Raw genomic sequence first — 21,700 nt, forward strand, 5'->3', positions numbered from 1 at the left:
AACTAAGACCCCTCTACGAGCACAGAGTGGGTGCTTCAAGGGCAATCTCTCTTCTTCTTCTAAACCCTACAGAAGGGTAGAACCCCAGGAAATATTTTTAAAAAAAATTAAGAAAAATAATAATTAAAAAATTAAATATACTAACAATACGATTCAACTTGGTCTACTAAATCTTAATTAGAGTGTTTAATATGAAAATAAAATTTCCTAGTAACAACCGAAATGAAAAATCAGGGAAGCATGGAAGCTCCTTATGGGCCTAACACTTTGTAAAATACGCATTAGTAGACAGCATTGCTCAAATTTCTTGGAATTGACATCTAAATCTTGCACTTTCGAGTCTCTCACTCAAGTAGACAGCAATAACCCTTGTGGGATTACTGAAGTTTGAGAGCGGTAAGTAGACTACAGTGGAAATAGAAGAGCATGTATTGGCAGAAGTCAAGCACAACAATATCACATAGCCAGAATCAGTCAACATTTTCATAATCCTTGCAGTTCATACAACCATATCCTCAGGAGGACGCTTGGGTTTTTCCCTTGGTAGGGGCAGAAGCAAGTTCAACAGAGAGGATGAAAGTTGATTTAGCTGCTTCAGTGAGGTAACGAACATCCCCATTCATTAGCCTCAGCAATTTCCTACTCACAAGAAGACTAAGTCCCTCCTCAGATGTCTCCTTGTCACTCTCAAACATTTGTGAGAGTAGTTCATCCGGTATTCTGGAGCCGGAGTGGCTGATCCTGAAAGTAAAACCAGGGCGTACCTTATGGATGAGCTGAATGTATGTACAGGGTTGTAGATGCAACTTATAATTGAAAAAACAAAATATTTGTGATGGGAGAAAAAGAAGCACAAAAAAAAACCCTTTTGCTAACTTTCACGTATTCTTTTTCCCTTAAATAACCTCATGGAAAGGGAATGCACAGGGCTTTCTTGTTATAAACACTGCTGACACTTCAATCAGTTGGACCCGAAAGCAATTCCTGGCTTGAAATAGTATGTACTATCTTTTGTGCATAACAATGGTGTGAAGTTGGGTCTAAGGCTCATACCAAAATAACTAGCCAACTTAGAAACCTCTTTTCCAACTAATAAACTTAAGATCTTTATACTCACTAATCCATAACACTCCCCCTCACGTGTAGGCCGTCTTTTGTGGCTCTACAAGTGGATAATTTAGGTGTAGACCCACATATAAGTACCTGCTCTGATACTATGTGAAGTTGGGTCCAAGACCTATACCAAAATGACTAGCCAACTTAGGAAGCCTCTTTTCCAACTAATAAATTCAAGATTTTTGTATTCACTAATCCATGTGAGACTATTCCTTAACAAATGGAAAGTGCCCACATTAGTCTCTAGGTTTCTGATTGCTAGTTGCAGTGTTCAAACATTCAACACTGACATCGATGTATGTGCCTTTGACAATCTGAAACAACCTAGATAAACCAGGAGGCACCATATTGCGTTGTGATGCTTTATGGAAAATTTAACAAATCTGAATCACAAAACTAGTTTTCACATAAATACAATTAGATTTCTAGCAATTCTTCAGAGAAAATCCATTGTGAGCTACCCAACAATTAACACCGGAGGAATCCTAACAAACAATTGGTAATATCCTATTGAATCCTAGATGGCACATTCAGTTAGACGAAAAATGTGTCCAGAGAAAATGTTAATATAAAGGATGAGAAAATGACGTGAAAAAAGTGTCATCAAATCTAAGAAACCTAGTGGTAAGTTTCTAGAACAAGACATGCTCAGGATCAAATCCACTAATAATTCAAGGACAACATAGACAGGATTAAGGATAATATCATAATACATGTTGAGAAAGCAAAACCTGAGGTCCAAATGCAAAAGGTGGAGACTCTTCCCCAACTGATGTTTGACCAAGCCAATATTGACTCCAACCATGGCGGCACTTGGTGTGAACTTGACTGAAACTAACAAAAAATCAGCCAAAATCTGTTGAAGCCTCAGATTGTCTCCATAGAAACTTGTGTTCATCACTTCCTCCGGGGCATCACATACAAATCATATTCCCTTCGCTTCACTCTGAATCATGACTTGGCTTAATGCAGTATCCAGAACATCTTGCAGAGTAAACTCCACCATCTCAATATCCAAATAGCTGTTTGACATTCAAAACAAAAGAAGTCAAAACCACCAGTAAATATGGAAATTTACACTAGTTCTTTATCTGCCAGTTCCTTCTAAGGATACGTGACAGGAAGCCAGCTGAACCATTCAGATTTTCACCAGATTGATCAATTTAGTGTAGAAAAATTGAAGTTCATTTCTGGACTTCAGAGTCTCCAATAAAATAGAATAAACAGAGAAGAAATGATTTGAGAAGAAGAAGAAGAAGCAAACAAGCAAAAATAAAAGAATTGAACTCCACACAACCAAGTAAAGAATTCTTGCACAAATCAAAGGTCTCATAACCATCATGAATAGGTCACTGGAGAGCTACCCGTCCAAGATAGATTCAAGATCCAAGTCATTGAGAACTTTGTTGAGCTGGCGTTGGCACTGTACACTAGTGTGCAGAATTCGCTTCTGGTCTTCACATAATTGGGTACCCTCCATCAGCCTCCTGGAAAACATGATGCCCGATAAAGGGTTTCTGATCTCTTGCCTCAAATAAGTCAATTCTTTCAATCTTTTCACAGCAGTTTTCTCCAGCAGCCTCTGTACATGAAGTGCCTGTTGCAAATCTGGACTTGCAATATGCAAAAAGCAAAAAACACCGGTGCTGACACCTTCACTATCCACTTTCTTGCTCATAGAAAGAAGACAATCCACATATTTACCATCTCGTCCAAAAAACCCAAATGGGAATTTTTCAGTTTGTTGACCAACCATGGCATTATTGAGCAAAATACCAAGATTAACAAATGTGTCTTGCTTCTTCAAACGGCAACATGCCGCGTGTGACCCAAACACCTCGCCCAATAGCATCTTATCTATCACTTCTTCCCTCTTCCATCCAGTCAATTTAGTCATTGCTGAATTCCACTCAGAGCACCAACCGAACTCGTCTGCACCAAACATTGGGGGAAGAAGTGGATTTGGGTTTTGTATTATTGACTTGTAATCACCTTCAATCCTGGTGAACTTGTCCATCACCAGCTTATGAGCAGTCATATCTTGGGCAACTAGACAAACTCCAACTATATTTTTGTGAATGTCCCGATTAGCACATGCATTAACGATTAAAATGACAGGGCCATTATCTTTCTGGGGACCAAAGGTTTTCATCTGAAAAGTGACATTTTGCTCTTCTTCACCTAAACAATGACAAAGCACACAAAGAAAAGCCAGGTATGAGATGTAAAATAATTGCACAAAGAAAAACACGTCAAGTATGATATGTCAAATAGTTACTAAAGTAAAAGAAGATGATGATTGAAACAACCATAAAACATGACATACCCTTTTGTGCCATGGAAAGCATCCTCCTGACAGTTTCAGTGGAACAGTCTTCCACAAGTGTCAGTAAATGCTTCCCCATGACTTGATCAACTGACCGACCAGTTAATTCAGCAATCTTTGTGTTCCATCCGTTGACAAGTCCATCCACATCAACAGCCAAGATTGGCACTGTGGCAGTCTCAATCAAACGAACCATCTCATTCGTCACGGCTTGCAACTCCTCCGATCCATCAAGTTTGAGGTCGTTGAGATGAGAGCTGATCATGGCCTTTGTGTCAACTCTCTCTGTCTCTTTGGTTGATCCTCTGAGGATAAGTTGCAATGAATGAATTGCATCCATCTCATAATCCTTCCAAGCTAAACTCCTACTCTTCACCACTTCCAGGAATGCCTTGAATGATGATCTAGGATGCATTCTTCTCCCATCATCTTTATCACTTGGGTCATGCTTGGCCCCACCCCATCTGACTTCACCAGCAGTATGTGACCTAAACCAGAAAAGCATGTCATTTGAAGTTATTCTCACAGCTGCCATACCACATACTACGTCACCGAGAGAAAGAGCTTTAGGATATCCAGCATCATGAAGGCTATCTGTACTAAGACCCGTGGAATCCATATGGTACTCAGAGAGCCATTGGTTTATCTCACGTATTTGTGATTCAGTTGGAGTTACGCCTAGTGTATAAACTTTGTTTTGGCACAAGAGGGCTGCTCCATCACATTTGACAAGGTCCATAATGTTTGGGCTTCGGGTCACAATACTCAAGGAGGAATCTCGAAGGAGCATATCACAGAGAAGTGTCTGCGTCCGTAAAATGTTTTTTTCTCGTATTTGGTTCTCTAGTTCAACCTCATTATTGACATGGATGGCAAAAACTTGCATGAGAAATTCACATGCATATCTTAGAGGAAAGGGAACAAATCTAGGAGTTGTGTTATGGCAAACCACGAGGCCCCAAAGCCTCTTTCTCTTTGATTGTGGTTCTTGGTTGGGGTCTGGATTATCATCCTCTTCACCTTCTTTCACAACCACTGCCAAGACAAGAGAAGCAACGGAACCCATATTCTTCATATACTGCAGGTGACAACTATGTGAGGCCCTCAGCGTGGAACCACATAAAGTCAAATCAAATGAAAGCCTCTCATCCTGATAAACTTTCACAGGCTTAGCATAGCAATCACAAATCATCCGAACCTTGTTCTTCATGAACAGAAACCTAGAAGCTTGAGGAATATCTGTGGCTGGGTAATGTAACCCTAGATATGGTTCCAAATCTGGCTTGGTCACCTCTGATATAACCTCACCATGATCATCGTCATGGAATTTATAGGCCATCACCCGGTCATAGCCTGTAAGTTCATAAACCTCTTGGACCACAGTATCAACCAACCTCTCCATGCTGCCACGAGGCAATGATTGCAATCTAGAGATAGCTTTAGCAGCAAGCTTATATGACTGTAGGGCTCCGGCAGCGGTCATTGGAGCTTCATAAGGTTTGACAGGTTCAAAGTCTATGATAAGACTCCCAGTCACACGATGGATAATTGCATAGAATGGCTTGCCAGAAGTTTTGCAGTGTACTAATATGGGGTTCAAAAGAGAGACTTCTGCAAAACCTAAGGCCTTCTGTAAGGCAGCAGCACTTGGTGTAGTGAAAATAGTCCTTACCTCAGTTCCGATGCCAAGTATGGGGTGGTCTCCAACACTTGGGACTGCATGGCTACCCATAGTTAACATCTCAGGGGCATTCTCACTAAAGGCTATAATTCTAAAAGTCTTCTCATCCAGAGCTAACAAACAACCAAAAGTTTGGATAAACTTCCCTTTCTGGATGTGGTGAAGGTAAGCTGTCACTTTTTCCGATCGGGGTTGTTCAGAAGCAATTGAGCTGTTCACTGCAACAGATTTTGAGTAATCAAACGAACTGCCAGACTCCTCAAACTCTTCATGAAGCTTCGCATCCGCAGTCGTTTGGGCTATGATCCTAGCACTCTGTTTGCTTCTTGTAGAACTATTTGATGATTGAGCGGCAGGTCTTGAAGATGACATTTTTATACGTAAAAGAGACAACAGAGAATAACCAAAAAAAGGCCCAAAAACTGGAGGTGGAGATTCCTTTACACCAAATAGTGAGGCACAAACAGATGAATTCTCTGATCAAGCGTTCTGGAATTGAGACAGCGATCTGGCTTTAAGAGGAATAGCACATGTTGCATGTTAAAATCTCCAGCTGTAGAAAAGAAAAAATGTCCTACAGGAGTCAACCAGCATTTCTAACGCAGGACGACTCAAATTCCAGGATTAAGTTTAACAAAAACAGGAGAATAAAACATGAAGACAGATGTATGTCAAAACTTGAAGTGAAATTTTACCGGAATAGAGCCCACAATTAGAAAAACGGCACCTGCCTTCTTAAAGAACGTTACGGAGACTGAAGGCTTCAAAAACTAGCAGAGAAAGCCATGGGGAGGAGAGAAAAATTCACGAGAGAGCTGAAAGTCCAAACCCACAAAATCAAAATCCAAACACACACTTAAGCCAGAACTACTTGCTATAAGCAGAAAATAGTAAAAAATAGAGAGAACAACCCAAGCCAACTCCCACCTTCCAAAAATCAACAACTGGTTGAACACAGAGAGAGAGAAAGAAGTTTGGGTGTCACAACTTTAAAAAATACACAAAAGTAGAAACTATCGAGGAGAAGTTTTCCGGGATTCTGACATACCTCTTCGGGATGAGAAAGAACGTTCTTCAAGACATGAATAAATGGAAATCGGAGGCACCCTCCGAAGCTGGGAAAGAAGGATTTAGTATTTATTAAATGGGTGCATCGATGAATGGAAGTTGGATGGTACTATTGGCATCAACGGTAAGCAGAGCGACGAAAGCAGAAAGTGCGCTTTGCTTTGTAATAAGTAATAATTCCTTTTCTAGAAAGGGTATTGGGGAACAAACCATGAAGGGCAGGTGGATGGAAGCCATGGGACGGGAAGGCCGAAAGTGTTAGTAGCAAAGCGCGCGGAAAAAGGGCATCGTCGGAAAAGAGAGAGAGAGAGAGAGAGAAAGAAAGAAACAGAGAGGGAGATGAGGTTGACAGGTAATCTGGCGAATACCAACAAAGAAAGCAGAGTAGTGGTCACGTGTACGGCTCATGGCAAGTGTCAGACGCTCGGATCCATTTCAGTTCACTGCCTCCCTCACTCACTGCCTCATGGGCGATGGGTCCGGCTGCCATTCATGCTCTTCACCCTCCATTGCTGCTCCGATTCAATTCTTCATGCAGGATGACGAGACATCCAAACTCAGCAATAGACGACCAAAACTTCGGGCAAAGGCCCATTCGCATTGGAAGAGTATAGAATACTCGCCATCATCGATGTTTGTCTGCTGCCTCCTCCCACAAAAATGGGACCAGTGGTTATTTGTGTTTGTTCTATCTCTGTATCTTTGGTTTTAAAGTTTTGAGCTTTGGGCATGCATAAACGAATTGCCAGAGTGCTTTGCCCATGGAGGTTGCTTGTGATTGTCACAACTCTGATAAACGATCATGGTAGAATTAATAAACATATAAAAAAAGGGTAAGTTCTTTTTTTGTTTTTTATTGTTTAAAAATGATAGATAATAGACAGACTACAGTTGTAAATAAAATATTACAGAATAAAAAATAGCCATTAAATTTGCATCTATATATTTTATAAATTAAAAACAAAATCGATAACCTAACATGAACTTTAGTCTATATTCATTTTTGAAAATATATTGTTAAATTAAAAATGTAAACCAGTGATTAGACATGTACGTAATTAGGCCACATAAAATTTTAATTTGTCATTGTTGGGGCGGCGATTAAGTGTGAGGCGACTGGGTTCTAATCAACCGATTTGACCCATTGAGTGAACAAGAATCTGAGAGAATTTGAAACGAGTCCTATCTGACAGAATTCCGCCGTCAAACAGGAAAATTCCGATTGAAAATTGGAGCTCAGAATCTGAGAAAGAACGGTTTGTGAAAACGGATTTTAACAGATGAATTCACGGACTTGTCTCGGTCTCAAACCGAAGATGGAGAAGACAACAACTTAAAAAAGGGATTGAGCTTCTTATCACAAGTCAATTGCGAGCCGAAGAAGATTACCCAGATGAATTTCATTCTACTGTTTCGGAACTAATCATAGATTCAAATTCAAATCAAAACAGATATATGGGGAGAGCCAACATTCTTTTCTTAGTGTTAATTGGAAAGAAGAATCAAATCAATCTGTAGACCATCTTTATAAACATACTACTGTCATATTTGCTTGGATTTCTTGATCTTGTCTGACTCTTTAACTTCTCCAAGTTCTGCTGGCATTCTCCAAGCTGATGTTGAAGATTGTTTTAGGGCATTAAGGTAGATATCGTTGCTGTGCATGCATAGAAACATCTATTGAAGAGTCCTGGTCTTTGTTTAGACCCCCTTCTAATTTCTTCTCACGTTCAGAGACTTAAACGTATTGAATTCCAGGAGACAAACGAGAAGCTACTGCAGGCTGCAGCCATGGAATCTTGTCTTTTCTTTTCATCGAGGAATAGGTGGAAGAATCGATGGTGTTTTATATAAAATTGCGGTGAAATGAATAGATGGGTCCTCCTCGTCAGCTCAGAATCAAAGTGGGAAACCGAATCGTTGGGTGCGATCTGCTAAACTCTTTGCGTTCTCATCAGTTATTACTCAACCATTATTGTTCATCTTTTGTTTCAGAAGAAAGCAGGAAATTATTTACAGGCTGTTGCAGTTGCAGTGCAGTGGAGATAATACGCTGAAGCGTGTGTCACATACTCTTCAAGTATACCTTCTGGAGTGAGGATTGTTAATCAATCCCTTGGAACTAGTCATGCATTTTGCTTTCTCTTCGTGCCGGTTGCCACTGCGCATGGATGCTACTTCCTTCTCCATCGCTGCCTTCTCTCGGCGCATCTTCTTCGATTCAACTTCCATTGCTCGTGTGAGTGTCTCTACTTTCCTTGACAGCGCCTAAAACCAGTAATTTGCAATTAATACGAGGAATGAAAAATGAGAAAAGAATGGTTGGAAGCTTCAAAACAGAGTCTATACCTCTATGGCGGTATCTTTTTTCCTCAAAGTTTGGTCCTTCTCGTGACAGAGCTTTCGCAGAGAAATAACCTCTTTCTGTAGGAAGTCGTAAAGCACACCAGATACCAACTCATCAGAAGTAGTTTTCACAGAATCATGCTGCTTCTCCATTAAATCATCTTTGTACAGTACTTGACCACATGGTTCGGGCTCACATTGATCCACATGAAGTGGTAGTGGTTTTTCTGCTTCGAAGGACTTGGACAGACTTTCTGTACATTTAATAAGATCAAGTGTCGAAGGACTGGAGAATGTAAATGATCTAACAAGAGGAGTAGGTGATTTACTGTCAGATGCGCTCTTTGGAGAAGGCTTTGGAGAAATTTGAGCACCACTGAGTGGCTGCCGTCGGAGATTTCCACTAAAACTGTTTCGACGATCCAAAGAACGGACCCCGGAAGTTAGTGATGATTTGAGCCCTTCTTCAACAACTTTCAACCGCATCTGTAACTTCTCCTGTAAAGATTGAATATTTTAGAACAATAACTCAGGGCTGATGATAAATGTGGCGTGCATTAAGAAAATGTTATTATACTTTGAGCTGAGCCTCTGTTTTGGCAGTACGGTCTGTCATGGCCAACTTGTCACGAAGCTGCTGCATTTCGCTCTACAAATACACGGAAAATCTCGATTTTAGCATCATCATCAATGCGAATGGAAGGAAACACCCAGACATAGTGTGCTGGAACTCGAAAATGGGAGGAATACGGAATACCATCAGGACTCTGCGTTCTTCCAACCATTGCTTCACAGGCATGACTTTGTCGCCGGGTTCCTTCCATTCATTTGCAACCACAGTCGCTAACCGATTTTCCGTGACCTTTGCACGAGACAATGTCCTCTCAAGAGTCTTCTTCTCACCCTAAAAAAAGTACCATTTACAGACAGAATTTCTTTAAAACAATAAGGATTACAGGGCTCGCCGATTCGAATGGTTTATATCAGAAATATATTCAGAAAGAGGGAGAAAGCACTGACTATCAGCTCATTAACTTGACGTTGATAGTCTCGTACAGCATTAGCAGTTGCACCCCCTGAAAGAAGAGCCTCCTCTAACTCTCGAACAGTCTGACCCAGTTTCTCAACCTCTGCAACCTTTTGTCTGTGCATTTTATCCAGAATCCCGTATTCCTCCTGTCATGTTCCAATCGAAGCCACTAAAACCAAGTGCCAAGCCAGTCATATTTTCAAGCACTGTGTGGTTGTTCCAGAGTCAACTTACCTGAGAAATTTCAATCTGTTTCATTAGGTCTTGATTCCTGTTTTGCAGATCTTCAACAACAGAGACCTTCGCTTTTGCAATCTCCACTTCCTTCTCAGCGTCCAGCAATGCTGCTTCTTTGGATTTTATCAGTCTCTCTGAGGTCCTTTTATCATCTTGAAGTTTTGAGATCTGCAGTAGAGTAAACCCTATCTTTCAGCAAACATTACTAGCAAGAATATTCATTCTCACAGAGAGATTGATTATAGGACCTCCAACCGCAAGAGCTTAATCTCTGCATCGAGGGGAGCAAGAATGGCTTCCAGTGAAGGTAGCTCTTCGTCCTTTTGAGCAGCATGGACTCTTCTCACAGTTGCCTCGGCTGCAAACTGAGCCGCTACTGCAGCTTTCTTCTCTTCAGAGATTCTCTTAATTTCTAAGTTCTGTGGCACCAATGAACAACATTATAAAATGGTGTATACCCAATATCACTCTGCCACCAAAACATGTGAAGACATTCTCGGAATTCTGATACAGACAGAGAGAATGAAATAAAAAAAATACAGAACATACTTTGTTTTCGAGAGCTGCTTCTGATGCTTGGAACTTCTCTTCCATTCTTTCCAGTTCCTCCGTGACCTACAACATCACATTATCTCAACTAGTACAAGACAAAAGAGACATAGTGATGGGTCGATCAATTTTCTGTTGATCTGGTGAGAGGGAAGAAATTACCTCAGTGAACGCCTTATCTTTTGCTCGTTCTGCTACCCTTAAGGCCTTAATCTCAGTATGAGTTTCCTGCAATACACGATCTTTATCTGGCATTGAGAACGCAAAATATAAGATGGACAGTTTACAGAGCCTTTTGTTGACAGTTCAGCTGCTGAAGCCACAAGTAGGGCGTACCTTTAACTTCGTTTTGGAGGCGATTGAATTCCATCTTCACGGGATCAGACCCTTGCAAAAGATTAACAAAATCTTCTTCATCAAGACTCGATTTTTTGGAATACTTTTTCCTCGATGTCTTGGCATCGCCTCGGAAAGGGGAGGAACAGATCACTGGGAACGCAGAGAGAGCTGCTTGGTTCTCCAGATCCTGGAATTCATAGTTCTCATCCTTTCCCGCCATCATTCCGGCTAGTGGATGATTGGCAAATCAGTCCAGCAATAAAACGACGGGGTGAATGACCAGAAGCTCAAGGAACAAACTCAGTTCTTCGCAATGGTGCATTAGTAGAACCGCAATCAATAATGGAAGGAAGGTAAGAGTTGTGCAGTCAGCCGGTGACACATGGGGTTAAAAATAGAAAATTGAGTGGAGAAAGTTGAAGATAGTGGATTCGGTAGCCGGGACAGCTTTTCCTAAAAGAAAAAACCGACACTTGCAGGGGAGCAAGCAGAGACTCGAGTTGAGTTGGACTGAAAAGGAAACGCAACTGTCGCAGTTGCCCCGACTGGTTCTCAGTAAATATCCTCATCTTTATAAGGCTCGGAAAAGATCTTTCTTTCCCGTCTGTAATTTATCTCTGTCGAGTTTTGACGGAGTTCTGAGAAGACTCAGTCTAGACTTCCTTTTAAAAGTTTTGACGATACGGATTGGCTTTTTAATTTCTTCAGTCTGTCATATTCTTTTCCCCCCAATTAGATATCTCCATCGATTCCGTTTCACTTCGATGATCCTCATCAATGCATTATCAAATCCCAATTGAATCCCCTTCTGCACCGTAAGGACGTACGAACTGGGATAGCTTCGAATGCATTTTCACGACGTGACCCGTCCTCCGTTTGTTCTTTTCTTCCCGTGCAGACGAGTCTCAGAAAAAAAAAAAAAAATCTTCTCGCACACCGATGTATCGCGGTGCCCGAGCTCCATTACCCACACAAGAGATCGTGGGTAAATGGAGGGCCAGGTGCCATGGAGAAAGTAAAGGTGTCGGTGAAAGGAGAGGGAACAAGTAGGGTTCCGACATTAAAGAGCTAGTCTGGCTTCGTACTTGAGGAAAAGATTCAGTCTCTGTCACCAAAATGAATAACCATTCCTTGATTATCCGAGCTCTCTCCCTCCCAGTAAATACGCACTAACGTAATGGTGTTGAGTCAGTTGAATGAGCTTCGTCCCCTCCTCCGGGACTAAATCAGCAGAAGGAAGGAACGCGGAATCGTACTGTAGTCCGTAGCCGCAAAGCGTGGCTGCGAATTAAGCCACACAAGTACACAAATTCTTGCTCGATTGAACTCGACCACCCCGAAGATGATTCTAAATGGATTAACCAGGATTCATGAAGACTGAAGATAATTTACCAGTTATTTTGAGGACGAAGACGGGTCAGGGCCGACACTGCTTTTCTCCTTCTCCAATACTTGTACCGTTATCTTTCTCACGTATTATACCGTATTTTCTAGATGATTTATAGTCACATTATTTCTTATACAATATACTTGTATTTATATTTATACAATTATTTTATTTTAAAATATCTAAAACTCATCAAAATTGCCAATTAGGATTGCCTGCTTGCCAACATTGACTCGTGTTTAAGGCAAATTGAGTTGCCAATCCGCTGTGTGGACTCGTTTTTTTGGCCATTTTGACCGAGTTCTTTACTTTTACGAAGGTAACAATTTTTCTCTATAAATGACGGAGTCAACTAGTATTTTGTGCGAGTCACAAGAGTTTCAAAGATCTGTGCCGCATGCTCAAATTCAATTTTAGACGTTGGGGAAGGACACGTAGCAAAGTTGTTACAAACCTTAGGTTAATTAGGGCACTGTCTATAAAATATATAATTGAAATAATATTTTATCCGTATAAAAATGTAAGATATTGTTTAAGAACATAAATTTATCGTCAAATGTATGTAAAAGTTGATATTAAAGTATATATAATTTATAAAATATATTTTTATTAATTATTTAGTGGTTTTTTATACTTTTATTTTTATATACTATAAAAATTGATTTTATGCATTATAATTAAATCTATTTAACACTTTTTAAGATAAATACAAGACAGAGAAGTCGATGCGAAAATTGAACCCTCGCGGGTTTTAGTAGGTCGGGTTTCGGGTTCGGGTTTTAAAAACCGAACCCTAGCCACCCCTAAATCTTGCATCAATCTTGGGATTTGGAGCCCACGGCCTGTTGTGGAGCCGGCTGGAATGCTGACAAAGCTCTTCCGGTTCACAAACCAAGTCCAAAGATCACTTTTTGGTCACTTCTCATCCTGTAAAGAGGGCGCACGCTCCCGTAGGAAACCCTAGACGGGAGGTTGAGCAGAGGAGCACCAGCAGGGAAGCTCGTAAGACAAGGGAGGGTTTACACTTGCATTCTTTCTGTGCGCCTCTTCTCTGTTTCACAGTTTTGTGTGGTAAGGTTCTTCTCTGCTCGATCTTATTCTTTTTGGCTTTGTGAATCGTCCTTTAATTGAATTCTCATGTTACCTTCTCATTTTCCATCGTCTATTGTCTTACCTCTTCTATATCTATCAAATAAACTTGTCTGATGTGGTTGCTCCTATTAATATTTTATTTTTCTAGTTTTACTCGAAAAAGTCCAGTTCTCATGATTATGAGGTATTTGTCTCGTTTAATGTGGATTGTGTTTTTTGTTGCTTTAGATCTGATAACATTGCTGTATATATTTTCGTCTACTCTTGAACGTCCAAGTTTTTGTTAATCGTTTTAGGGCTTTTTTTCTTCACTTGCAGTGTTTTTCACTTTACAGCTTCTTGAGCTTCGACTTGAATCACGATGGCTTCTCGATTTTGGACACGCGTAAGTTACCTAATCTGAGTTTATCACTCTTGAGCTAGACGAAATTTCTATCTGAGCGGGTGTCTGAAAATCAAAATTTTAATTTGCAGGGTGACAGTGATACCGAGGATGAGGAGGAGATTGATGACGAGGTGGAGGTTGTTGGTGGCGCTGGAGAACCTACTGGAGCTGCTGCAGGAAGTCGATATTTAAGAGACAGTGACAGTGACAGTGATGACTCTGATGGTCAAAGGCGTGTGGTACGTTCTGCTAAGGACAAGCGTTTTGAGGAGATGTCTGCCACCGTTGATCAGATGAAAAACGCAATGAAAATTAATGATTGGGTCAGTCTCCTAGAGAGTTTTGATAAGATAAATAAACAGCTAGAGAAAGTTGTTCGACTCACAGAATCAGAGAAAGTGCCCAACCTTTATATTAAAGCCCTAGTGATGTTGGAGGACTTTTTGGCCCAGGCTTTAGCAAACAAAGATGCAAAGAAGAAAATGAGTAGCAGCAACGCTAAGGCCTTAAATTCCATGAAACAGAAGTTGAAAAAAAACAATAAGCAGTTTGAGGACTTGATAAATAAGTACAGGGAAAATCCTGAGAGTGAAGATGACAGAGAAGAAGAGGAGCCAGATGAGGATGAAATGTCAGAGATCGAGGAAAATCCATTAGTCTTGACGGATGGGTCTTCTGAGAGCGAAGAAATTGATGATCCTGATGCACCTCAAAGTGAGATTGGTGGGCCATGGGAGAAGAAGATGAGCAAAAAAGACAAGCTCATGGACAAGCAATTTATGAAAGATCCAAGTGAGATAACTTGGGAGAGTGTTGATAAGAAGCTTAAAGAGATTATTGCTGCAAGGGGTAAGAAGGGTACCCAAAGGGTTGAGCAGGTGGAACAACTCACATTCTTGACAAGAGTTGCCAAAACTCCTGCTCAGAAACTTGAAATCCTTTTCAGTGTTGTCTCTGCACAGTTTGATGTGAATCCGAGCTTAAGTGGTCACATGCCCATAAATGTGTGGAAGAAGTGTGTGCATAACATGTTAGTTGTACTTGACATCCTTGATCAATATCCAAATATTATGGTGGATGACTCAGTTGAGCAGGATGAGCATGAGACACAGAAAGGTGCAGACTATAAGGGGACAATTCGTGTTTGGGGCAATCTGGTGGCTTTTCTGGAAAGGATGGATGTTGAATTCTTCAAGAGTTTGCAGTGTAGTGATCCGCACACCAAGGAGTATATCGAGAGGCTAAGAGATGAGCCTATGTTCTTTGTACTTGCACAAAATGTTCAGGACTATTTAGAAAGGATTGGGGATTTCAAGTCAGCTGCCAAGGTGGCTTTGAAGCTTGTTGAGCTTGTGTACTATAAGCCTCAAGAGGTATATGATGCAATGCGGAAACTGGGTGAGCAGAGATCAGATGGCACTGAGGGTGTCGAAAATGGGGATGTTGAGGGCGATGAGGAGCCTCAAGTAGTTGAAGAATTTCAAGGCCCTCCTGCATTTGTAGCAACTCCTGAGCTTGTTCCTCGAAGACCTACTTTCCCAGAGAATAGTCGGGTACTGATGGATGAACTCGTATCCCTCGTATACAAGCATGGTGATGAACGTACTAAAGCCCGAGCAATGCTGTGTGATATTTATCACCATGCTATCTTAGATGAGTTCTCAACAGCGAGGGATTTGTTGCTTATGAGTCATTTGCAGGATGGAGTTCAGCATATGGACATATCAACACAGATACTTTTCAACAGGGCAATGGCCCAGCTTGGTCTCTGCGCTTTTAGGGTAGGCCTTGTTACAGAAGCTCACGGGTGTCTTTCTGAGCTGTATGCTGGTGGAAGGGTGAAAGAATTACTGGCTCAAGGTGTTTCGCAGAGCCGTTTCCATGACAAAACTCCGGAGCAGGTACTGATATTCCTTTTTCGTTTTTTATTTTTTAAAAGGTTTTGGTATTCCTTGGAGGTGCAGTTTTTCCCTTTGCTTCCATTCAATTAGTTGAATTCTCCAAAATGGTTTTCTCACTTGTCTTACTAAATAATATCTTAGAAGTCTATCACTTGCATTTGGAGAGACCAGCTCTTAGAAATTTTTTTGTTTCTTAATGTGGTTCTTCCTCCACATGCTATGAAAATGGTTGTTTGGGGTATCTTATGTTTTAATAATTGAAATGAGAATTTTCAAATCTTAATGTGTACTTTGGTATTTTTTTTTTTAAATGTGGACTTTGGTATGTATTTCAGACTACTCATCAGTTCTAACCTATGTATTGATGTTAAACTTTTAGTAATCATGACTTTTTTATTTGGTTCAGGAAAAGGCTGAAAGGAGAAGGCAGATGCCATATCATATGCACATAAACCTGGAGCTTTTGGAGGCTGTTCATCTGATATGTGCCATGCTGTTAGAGGTCCCTAACATGGCTGCCAACAGCCACGATGCCAAGCGCAAAATCATCAGCAAGACTTTCAGAAGGCTCCTTGAGGTGAGTGAGAAGCAGACTTTCACAGGTCCGCCTGAAAATGTGAGGGACCATGTTATGGCTGCTACTAGGGCCCTGAGCAAGGGTGATTTTCAAAAAGCTTTTGATGTCATTAAGTCTCTAGATGCCTGGAAGCTCCTTAGAAACCATGAGAAAGTGTTTGAGATGTTGACGTCAAAGATCAAGGAAGAGGCCCTGCGGACCTACTTGTTTACATTCTCCTCGAGCTACAACACTTTGAGCTTAGATCAACTAACCACGATGTTTGATTTATCGGAAGCTCATGTCCACAGCATTGTGAGCAAAATGATGATAGTAGAAGAACTTCATGCGAGCTGGGACCAGCCAACTCGCTGTATTGTATTCCACAATGTGGAACACACGAGGCTGCAAGCTCTAGCCTTTCAGCTGACAGAGAAGCTGTCTATTCTGGTGGATAGCAATGAAAGGGCGTTTGAGGCAAGGACTGGTGGAGGGTTGGATGGTCTTCCACCAAGGCGAAGGGAAACTCAGGACTACGCAAATGCAAGTGCAGGTAGATGGCAAGATAATTTCCCTTCTCAAGGAAGGCAGGGGCAGGGTGGTTATGGAGCAAGGACTGGGTATGGTGGGGGAGGGAGAGTGGGAGTTTCTTCTCAAGGTTTGGGAGGATTTTCTAGGGATAGACCTCGCGGGACAAGTGGGTATGCATCACGCTACCAAAGTGCTCGTTATCAGGATGCATATGGAAGCGTAGGAAGGGCGTACCAGGGGGGTGCAGCAGTAAGGGGGTCACAGCATGATACATCAGGTCGTATGGTCAGTCTCAGCAAGGCAGTGCGGGTTTAATTTTTCTCATTTTATTTTACTCGAGGAGAGGGATCTCTATTTGAACCAGAGTGTTACTTTAACGGGGTTTTGTTTCCATTTTGGTATAAACTTTAATAGCGCCTCCTGTTCCTGTAGTAAATTAAAGTTTATTTTTCTCGAGGAGAGGGATCTCTATTTGAACCAGAGTGTCATGTTCTTTATAATGAAGGATTGAACGATGAACGAAGCAAAGCATCAAGCTTGTTCTCGTACTACGAAGTCTCAGGGTGTAGCGTAGAGCGAATTTGGGTACAGGATACGGATATTGAAAAGGGAATTTTACTAAATTATCTATTTTTAACAAATATTAATAATAATAACTAATTTTAAACTTAATATATAAAATACCAAACTTTGAGCCGACAACTTTATATGTATAGAGAGTCTAATATAAAATGTCAGCTTAGGTGGTGTCACATTACCTTTTTTCGATTTAAGTTCTTTTGTAATTTAAAAAATAAAATAAATATTAATTTTGGGTTTTAAAAAATCTTACACATTTTATTAATTTTTATTTAATATGATAAAAAATAAAAAAATTGTTTATTAATTGTTTTAAAAATATTTTTAATGTAATTAATACCTTACATTATCAATTTAAGATATTATTTAATTTAATATAATATTTTTAAAATTTTATTTTAGTTTTGAAAACCTTATTTGTTGGAACTTATTTTATTACCTTCTTTTTTATATAATATAAAAATTAATTTATATATTAATTATTTAAAAATCATATTCTAATTTATTTAACACATTTCATTATTAATTTAAGATATTTTTAAATTATAAAAATCCTATTTGTTGCCACACTCTTCTTTGTGCAATATTTAAAGAAAGTTCTTGGTTTTTATACGAAGTTAAGATTTGATTAGAATATTCTTATTCACCACGAACAATGGTGAGAGACCCTGGGATGTTGAATATTGCAGAAGTCTCGAGGCCGGGGCGGCAGGTGTCAGAGTAAACTCTGCCCTCGGCGATGAAATTACTGGCATAAACAAATGGATGGGGCAGACAGAAAGCCCAAGGCGGATAGGCGAATGAAAGATTGGAACTTCGCCATTTTTAGTATTTTTCTCTCACAAAATCCTCTATTGTTCTTCAAAGGCTAGTGGATTGGGACCCCTAGAAACGAGGTAAGGCTCCAATTTTAAAGCTTTTTGCATGGGGTGGGACAAAAATAGCCTCTGATGGATGAGATTGCTGTAACTGTTTTTCCCTCAAACAGAGGGAGAATAACAACAAGACCGGCTCCAATGGTCCGTGGAGATGATGACGACCAAAATGCCTTTGGTCTCCAGTCTCCACGTTACACTTCTGATGGACGATTTATAATGCGACCAGAACAGCTGACCACTGGATCATCCTCGTAAGAATCCTCCATACCTTTTCTCTTTTTCGATTAAGAAGCGAAATCTAGATTTCCAATCTCCCTCTTATCTTCTTCTCCCTACCATTACTTTTTCACTTGGACGGGTTCTTCCCAGTCAGAAGTTAGGAGCTTGGAATCGGATACCTGTAAGCCGACAGGACGCTCGATGTCGGAAAATATCCAATGAGTTCTTCCTCGGATTTCTCTCGTTATTAGAGTGAATATGGGCAGTTTTTGGATTGATGAAATGATAGATTTCTATTTACGCGGATAGGAAGCAAATGTAGCTGATAGCTGAAAATTTCTGATGCAGTTGATTTTAACCCAAGAAGGTTGGTGCAACTTACGAAAATTTTAATTAGAAAGAGTGATCTTTCTCGGAACATCTGCTAAATTCCTTTCACGATTAACTTCTTTTCCCTTACCCTCAGTGACACGTAAACCCCAATATGACCATTGAGCTCAGTATTTTCTCTGCAGAGTCATTTTCATTTGTATTGTATCCATATTTCCCTAGTTTCCCTTTTATCTTTTTGTTTTCTTACAAAGGTGAAATTTTATTCCAAAAACCAAATGCTAAGAGCTCGTTCTGCTACATTAGTTCAAAAGGATTGACAACCAGATGCAATGTCCATTATATCATGAAAAGCTTGTGTGTCCAGGAAGTAGGGATAGCCTTGGAACATCATTTAATGACAGAATTCTAGAAAATGCTTTCATTTATTTTATTTTTCTTTCAATCCTTCCTATTTCTCTGGACTTCTGAGGGTCATATTGTAATGAAACATCAAACTGGATAAAAAGTTGTGATTGTCAGAAGAAACTCATTAATCTGGGTTCCGGTTTTGGTAATCTGCTTCTTATCATCATACCCAATCATTATTTCCTTTTCATTGGTTTTATTGAAGCTTATATGGTTCTCTCTTAATGTATGAATAATGCTGCTAATGCTCTTATTAAACTTTAAAAAAATTTCTCTCTCTGTTCTATAGGGTTTAAAAGAGCTGCCTTTTGTGAGTTGATCAACTGGAAGATCTTGGAAGATGGATGAACAGTTCATACTTCGATTACTTCCATCTATAGCTGAGCGGATAGATCACCTTTTAAGTGAGAATTCATCTTCATCAGAAGGTTCACTGGATTTATCTTTTTCTGGTATGTTATCAGATAGTCTGCGATTCAACACTGGTGCCTCAATGGTGTTTGAGAGGAAACCATATGACCATCACCGCGACCAACTTCTGACCACCTAATTATGCTCTGCCCAATGACAATGGCGGCTGGTGTAACCCGCCAAGACAGCACTTCGACATGTCACAGCCTGCGTTTCAAAAGATTTCTATATACAAAGCAGGGATCGTCCCGGTTTTCTACAGCAAGTGAGCCGCCCCAAAGCTCTTACAATCTGCTTTTTCTCGTCTCAGATAGAACCAGATAAAGAGTACTGAAATGGGTGCTCTATACGATTAACAATGGAGTTGTCTTTCGTGTTTAACAGGGTCCAATGCAGGAGCACGGGGGGATGCGATTCACCATTAACGGAAGGGACTACTTCGAGCTGGTCCTGAGTACAAACGTCGGGCGGAGCTGGAGAGATTGGGATCGAAGACAGACTGGATTGCCATGTCAAGGAACTGGGGAGCAAATTGGCAGAGCAACTCGGTCTCAACGGCCGAGCACTCTCATTCAGAATCCAAACCAGCGATGGCCGGATTCGAACTGCGTGCAATGTGGCACCATCTGGTTGGAGATTTGGACAGACTTTCACCACCTCCGTCCAGTTCTAAGGCGCAATCAATACGAGGTTCATAGTTACAGATGGATTGACGGGTAATAGATCGATAATTCTGTTCTTCTGTATTAATGTTGGTGCTGTTCCAGGAGATGTATTGCTTGGGTTGTGGCTGCATATATTGAAGTAGCCCACCTCTTATTATTGTTGAATAACTTTACGTCTCTTCTTCCCTCCCCGAAACTGCAGAATACTGTACCCGATTTGTAAAATTTACTAAATACAAGTTTCATGAGTTCATTATTGGTCCGTATAAATGATAGCAGATCAGAGAGAGAGAGAGAGAGAGAGAGAGAGAGAGAGAGAGAGAGAGAGAGAGTTTGGCTGGAAATGTTTTTCTTCATAAATCCTTCATGATGGTTCTCAAAAGCAGAGTTGTAGTGCCACCTTGAGCATCCTCCAAAGTAGAAATCCCACCAACCCTCCGCCATATTGTCTGCCAGTGATAGAAGAGGCGACTCCTCTCCACCACAACCAACGTTTACCGATTCAAAACTAGTCTTTTCAACTTCACCAAAGTCGATAAGCCAGTACAGTTCTTCTTCAACGCAGATACCTCCCCCTCTGTTGTGTCCATCTCGCTCCTCCAAGCATTGAACGGGCAGTTCTCCATTCCTCTTGTAGTTTCTAAACCAGATCAGATGATTTATTGCTGTAAAGCATAGTAGACAATGTTAGGACATCACTAGACAAAACCCGAAAGAGTAAATAATACGGCATAGGAAAAAATGGCATGAAGATGACCATGAAGGATGGTTTTCGAGAGGGTCCTCTGCAGTTCTGTCCACGGTAGAAGACAGGTGAGCATTGCTGCTGAGCTTCGAGTGCAGGGCAATGGGAAGTAAGCTTAAGCCAGTTTTCATGGAACAAAAAGGTAGACTATTCTGTGAACTTGATGCTTATTCTTTAATTATTGGATTTGAGGAGTTTACATTTTCAGTGGAAGCTGACTTGGTGGTGTCCCATAAACTGATGCTTTGTGGAGATGGAGGGGAACTTTTCACAGTGATTTGGCATAAGAGACGGATAAGGAGATGCTAATATTTTTCAGTCGAGAATGAAAGCATCAGATACCTCTGCTATACTTTTTCTTTTGCTTTGTTCTACAGGAATAAAGCATATCAATCCCACATTGACCTCATGAAGCTGAAATCACTGGAAATGAATTGGAACCATCATCATTTAGCCTGAACTCAGTTAATCAGAGTTTGCTATGGATCTTTTTCACAAGCAAGCATCACATAGGTGTCCATCCAGGGATATCTGTTAGTACCAAATTCTTGTGATTTGATTCCTCTTTACCTCTATTATCCTTGTACAGCTCAGGTTGATCAGCCATGAACAACATGTAAAGGCATCTTTGCAACCGAAAACCATGCATGATAATTGAATTCAGAGAAATGCCATACTGAATTGGAAGTTGAACATCCTAATTCTTGGGTTGGGATTTGGTGAAATAAAATAAATGGTACTTCTGAAATAGAGGCATGTTAATGGATCCCTGAGCCTAGGATGAACAAATCACGTTCAAAGGACTATTCACAATGTCTCTGTTTCAGAGTCTCAGGGATTTTGTAGTTTTAGCAAATGAGAATCCCTTGACTAAAGGTGCACACAGGTTATGTGCAAAGCATTTTTTCTGAAAACCAGAAC

At 40.5% G+C, this 21,700-nt stretch overlaps 3 protein-coding genes and 1 pseudogene across 4 annotated transcripts; 2 read left to right on the forward strand and 2 right to left on the reverse strand.

Annotated features, from left to right (window-relative positions):
* Positions 1–654: 654 nt before the first annotated feature.
* On the reverse strand, positions 655–6,511 carry LOC137958790 (phytochrome A-like). Its single transcript, XM_068805921.1, has 6 exons — positions 6,172–6,511; positions 5,819–5,938; positions 3,443–5,676; positions 2,481–3,297; positions 1,848–2,138; positions 655–741 (listed from the first exon to the last, which is right to left on the reverse strand). Exons 3-5 carry the CDS (start codon positions 5,493–5,495, stop codon positions 2,042–2,044), a joined length of 2,967 nt encoding a protein of 988 aa, XP_068662022.1. The 5' UTR covers positions 5,496–5,676; positions 5,819–5,938; positions 6,172–6,511; the 3' UTR covers positions 655–741; positions 1,848–2,041.
* Positions 6,512–8,057: 1,546 nt separating this feature from the next.
* On the reverse strand, positions 8,058–11,079 carry LOC137958866 (microtubule-associated protein 70-2-like). 2 transcript variants are annotated; one of them, XM_068806050.1, is made up of 11 exons: positions 10,690–11,079; positions 10,516–10,601; positions 10,354–10,419; positions 10,053–10,223; positions 9,802–9,972; positions 9,558–9,713; positions 9,295–9,441; positions 9,115–9,186; positions 8,867–9,035; positions 8,541–8,791; positions 8,058–8,459 (listed from the first exon to the last, which is right to left on the reverse strand). In XM_068806050.1, exons 1-11 carry the CDS (start codon positions 10,913–10,915, stop codon positions 8,268–8,270), a joined length of 1,707 nt encoding a protein of 568 aa, XP_068662151.1. In that variant the 5' UTR covers positions 10,916–11,079; the 3' UTR covers positions 8,058–8,267. The 2 variants fall into 2 exon arrangements, with proteins under 2 accessions (XP_068662151.1, XP_068662150.1); XM_068806049.1 differs by having other exon boundaries at positions 8,541–9,035.
* Positions 11,080–12,992: 1,913 nt separating this feature from the next.
* On the forward strand, positions 12,993–17,013 carry LOC137959004 (eukaryotic translation initiation factor 3 subunit C-like). The gene is made up of 4 exons (XM_068806255.1): positions 12,993–13,150; positions 13,490–13,556; positions 13,646–15,457; positions 15,864–17,013. Exons 2-4 carry the CDS (start codon positions 13,533–13,535, stop codon positions 16,857–16,859), a joined length of 2,832 nt encoding a protein of 943 aa, XP_068662356.1. The 5' UTR covers positions 12,993–13,150; positions 13,490–13,532; the 3' UTR covers positions 16,860–17,013.
* A 1,691-nt stretch (positions 17,014–18,704) lies between these two features.
* LOC137959691 (putative expansin-A17) lies at positions 18,705–20,148 on the forward strand (annotated as a pseudogene).
* Positions 20,149–21,700: the final 1,552 nt, after the last annotated feature.

Source organism: Aristolochia californica, unplaced genomic scaffold (genome assembly GCF_029961685.1).
Source record: "Aristolochia californica isolate CCGP_79_NKW_82.1479 unplaced genomic scaffold, dmAriCali1.0.hap1 SCAF_3, whole genome shotgun sequence".
Taxonomy (NCBI): domain Eukaryota; kingdom Viridiplantae; phylum Streptophyta; class Magnoliopsida; order Piperales; family Aristolochiaceae; genus Aristolochia; species Aristolochia californica.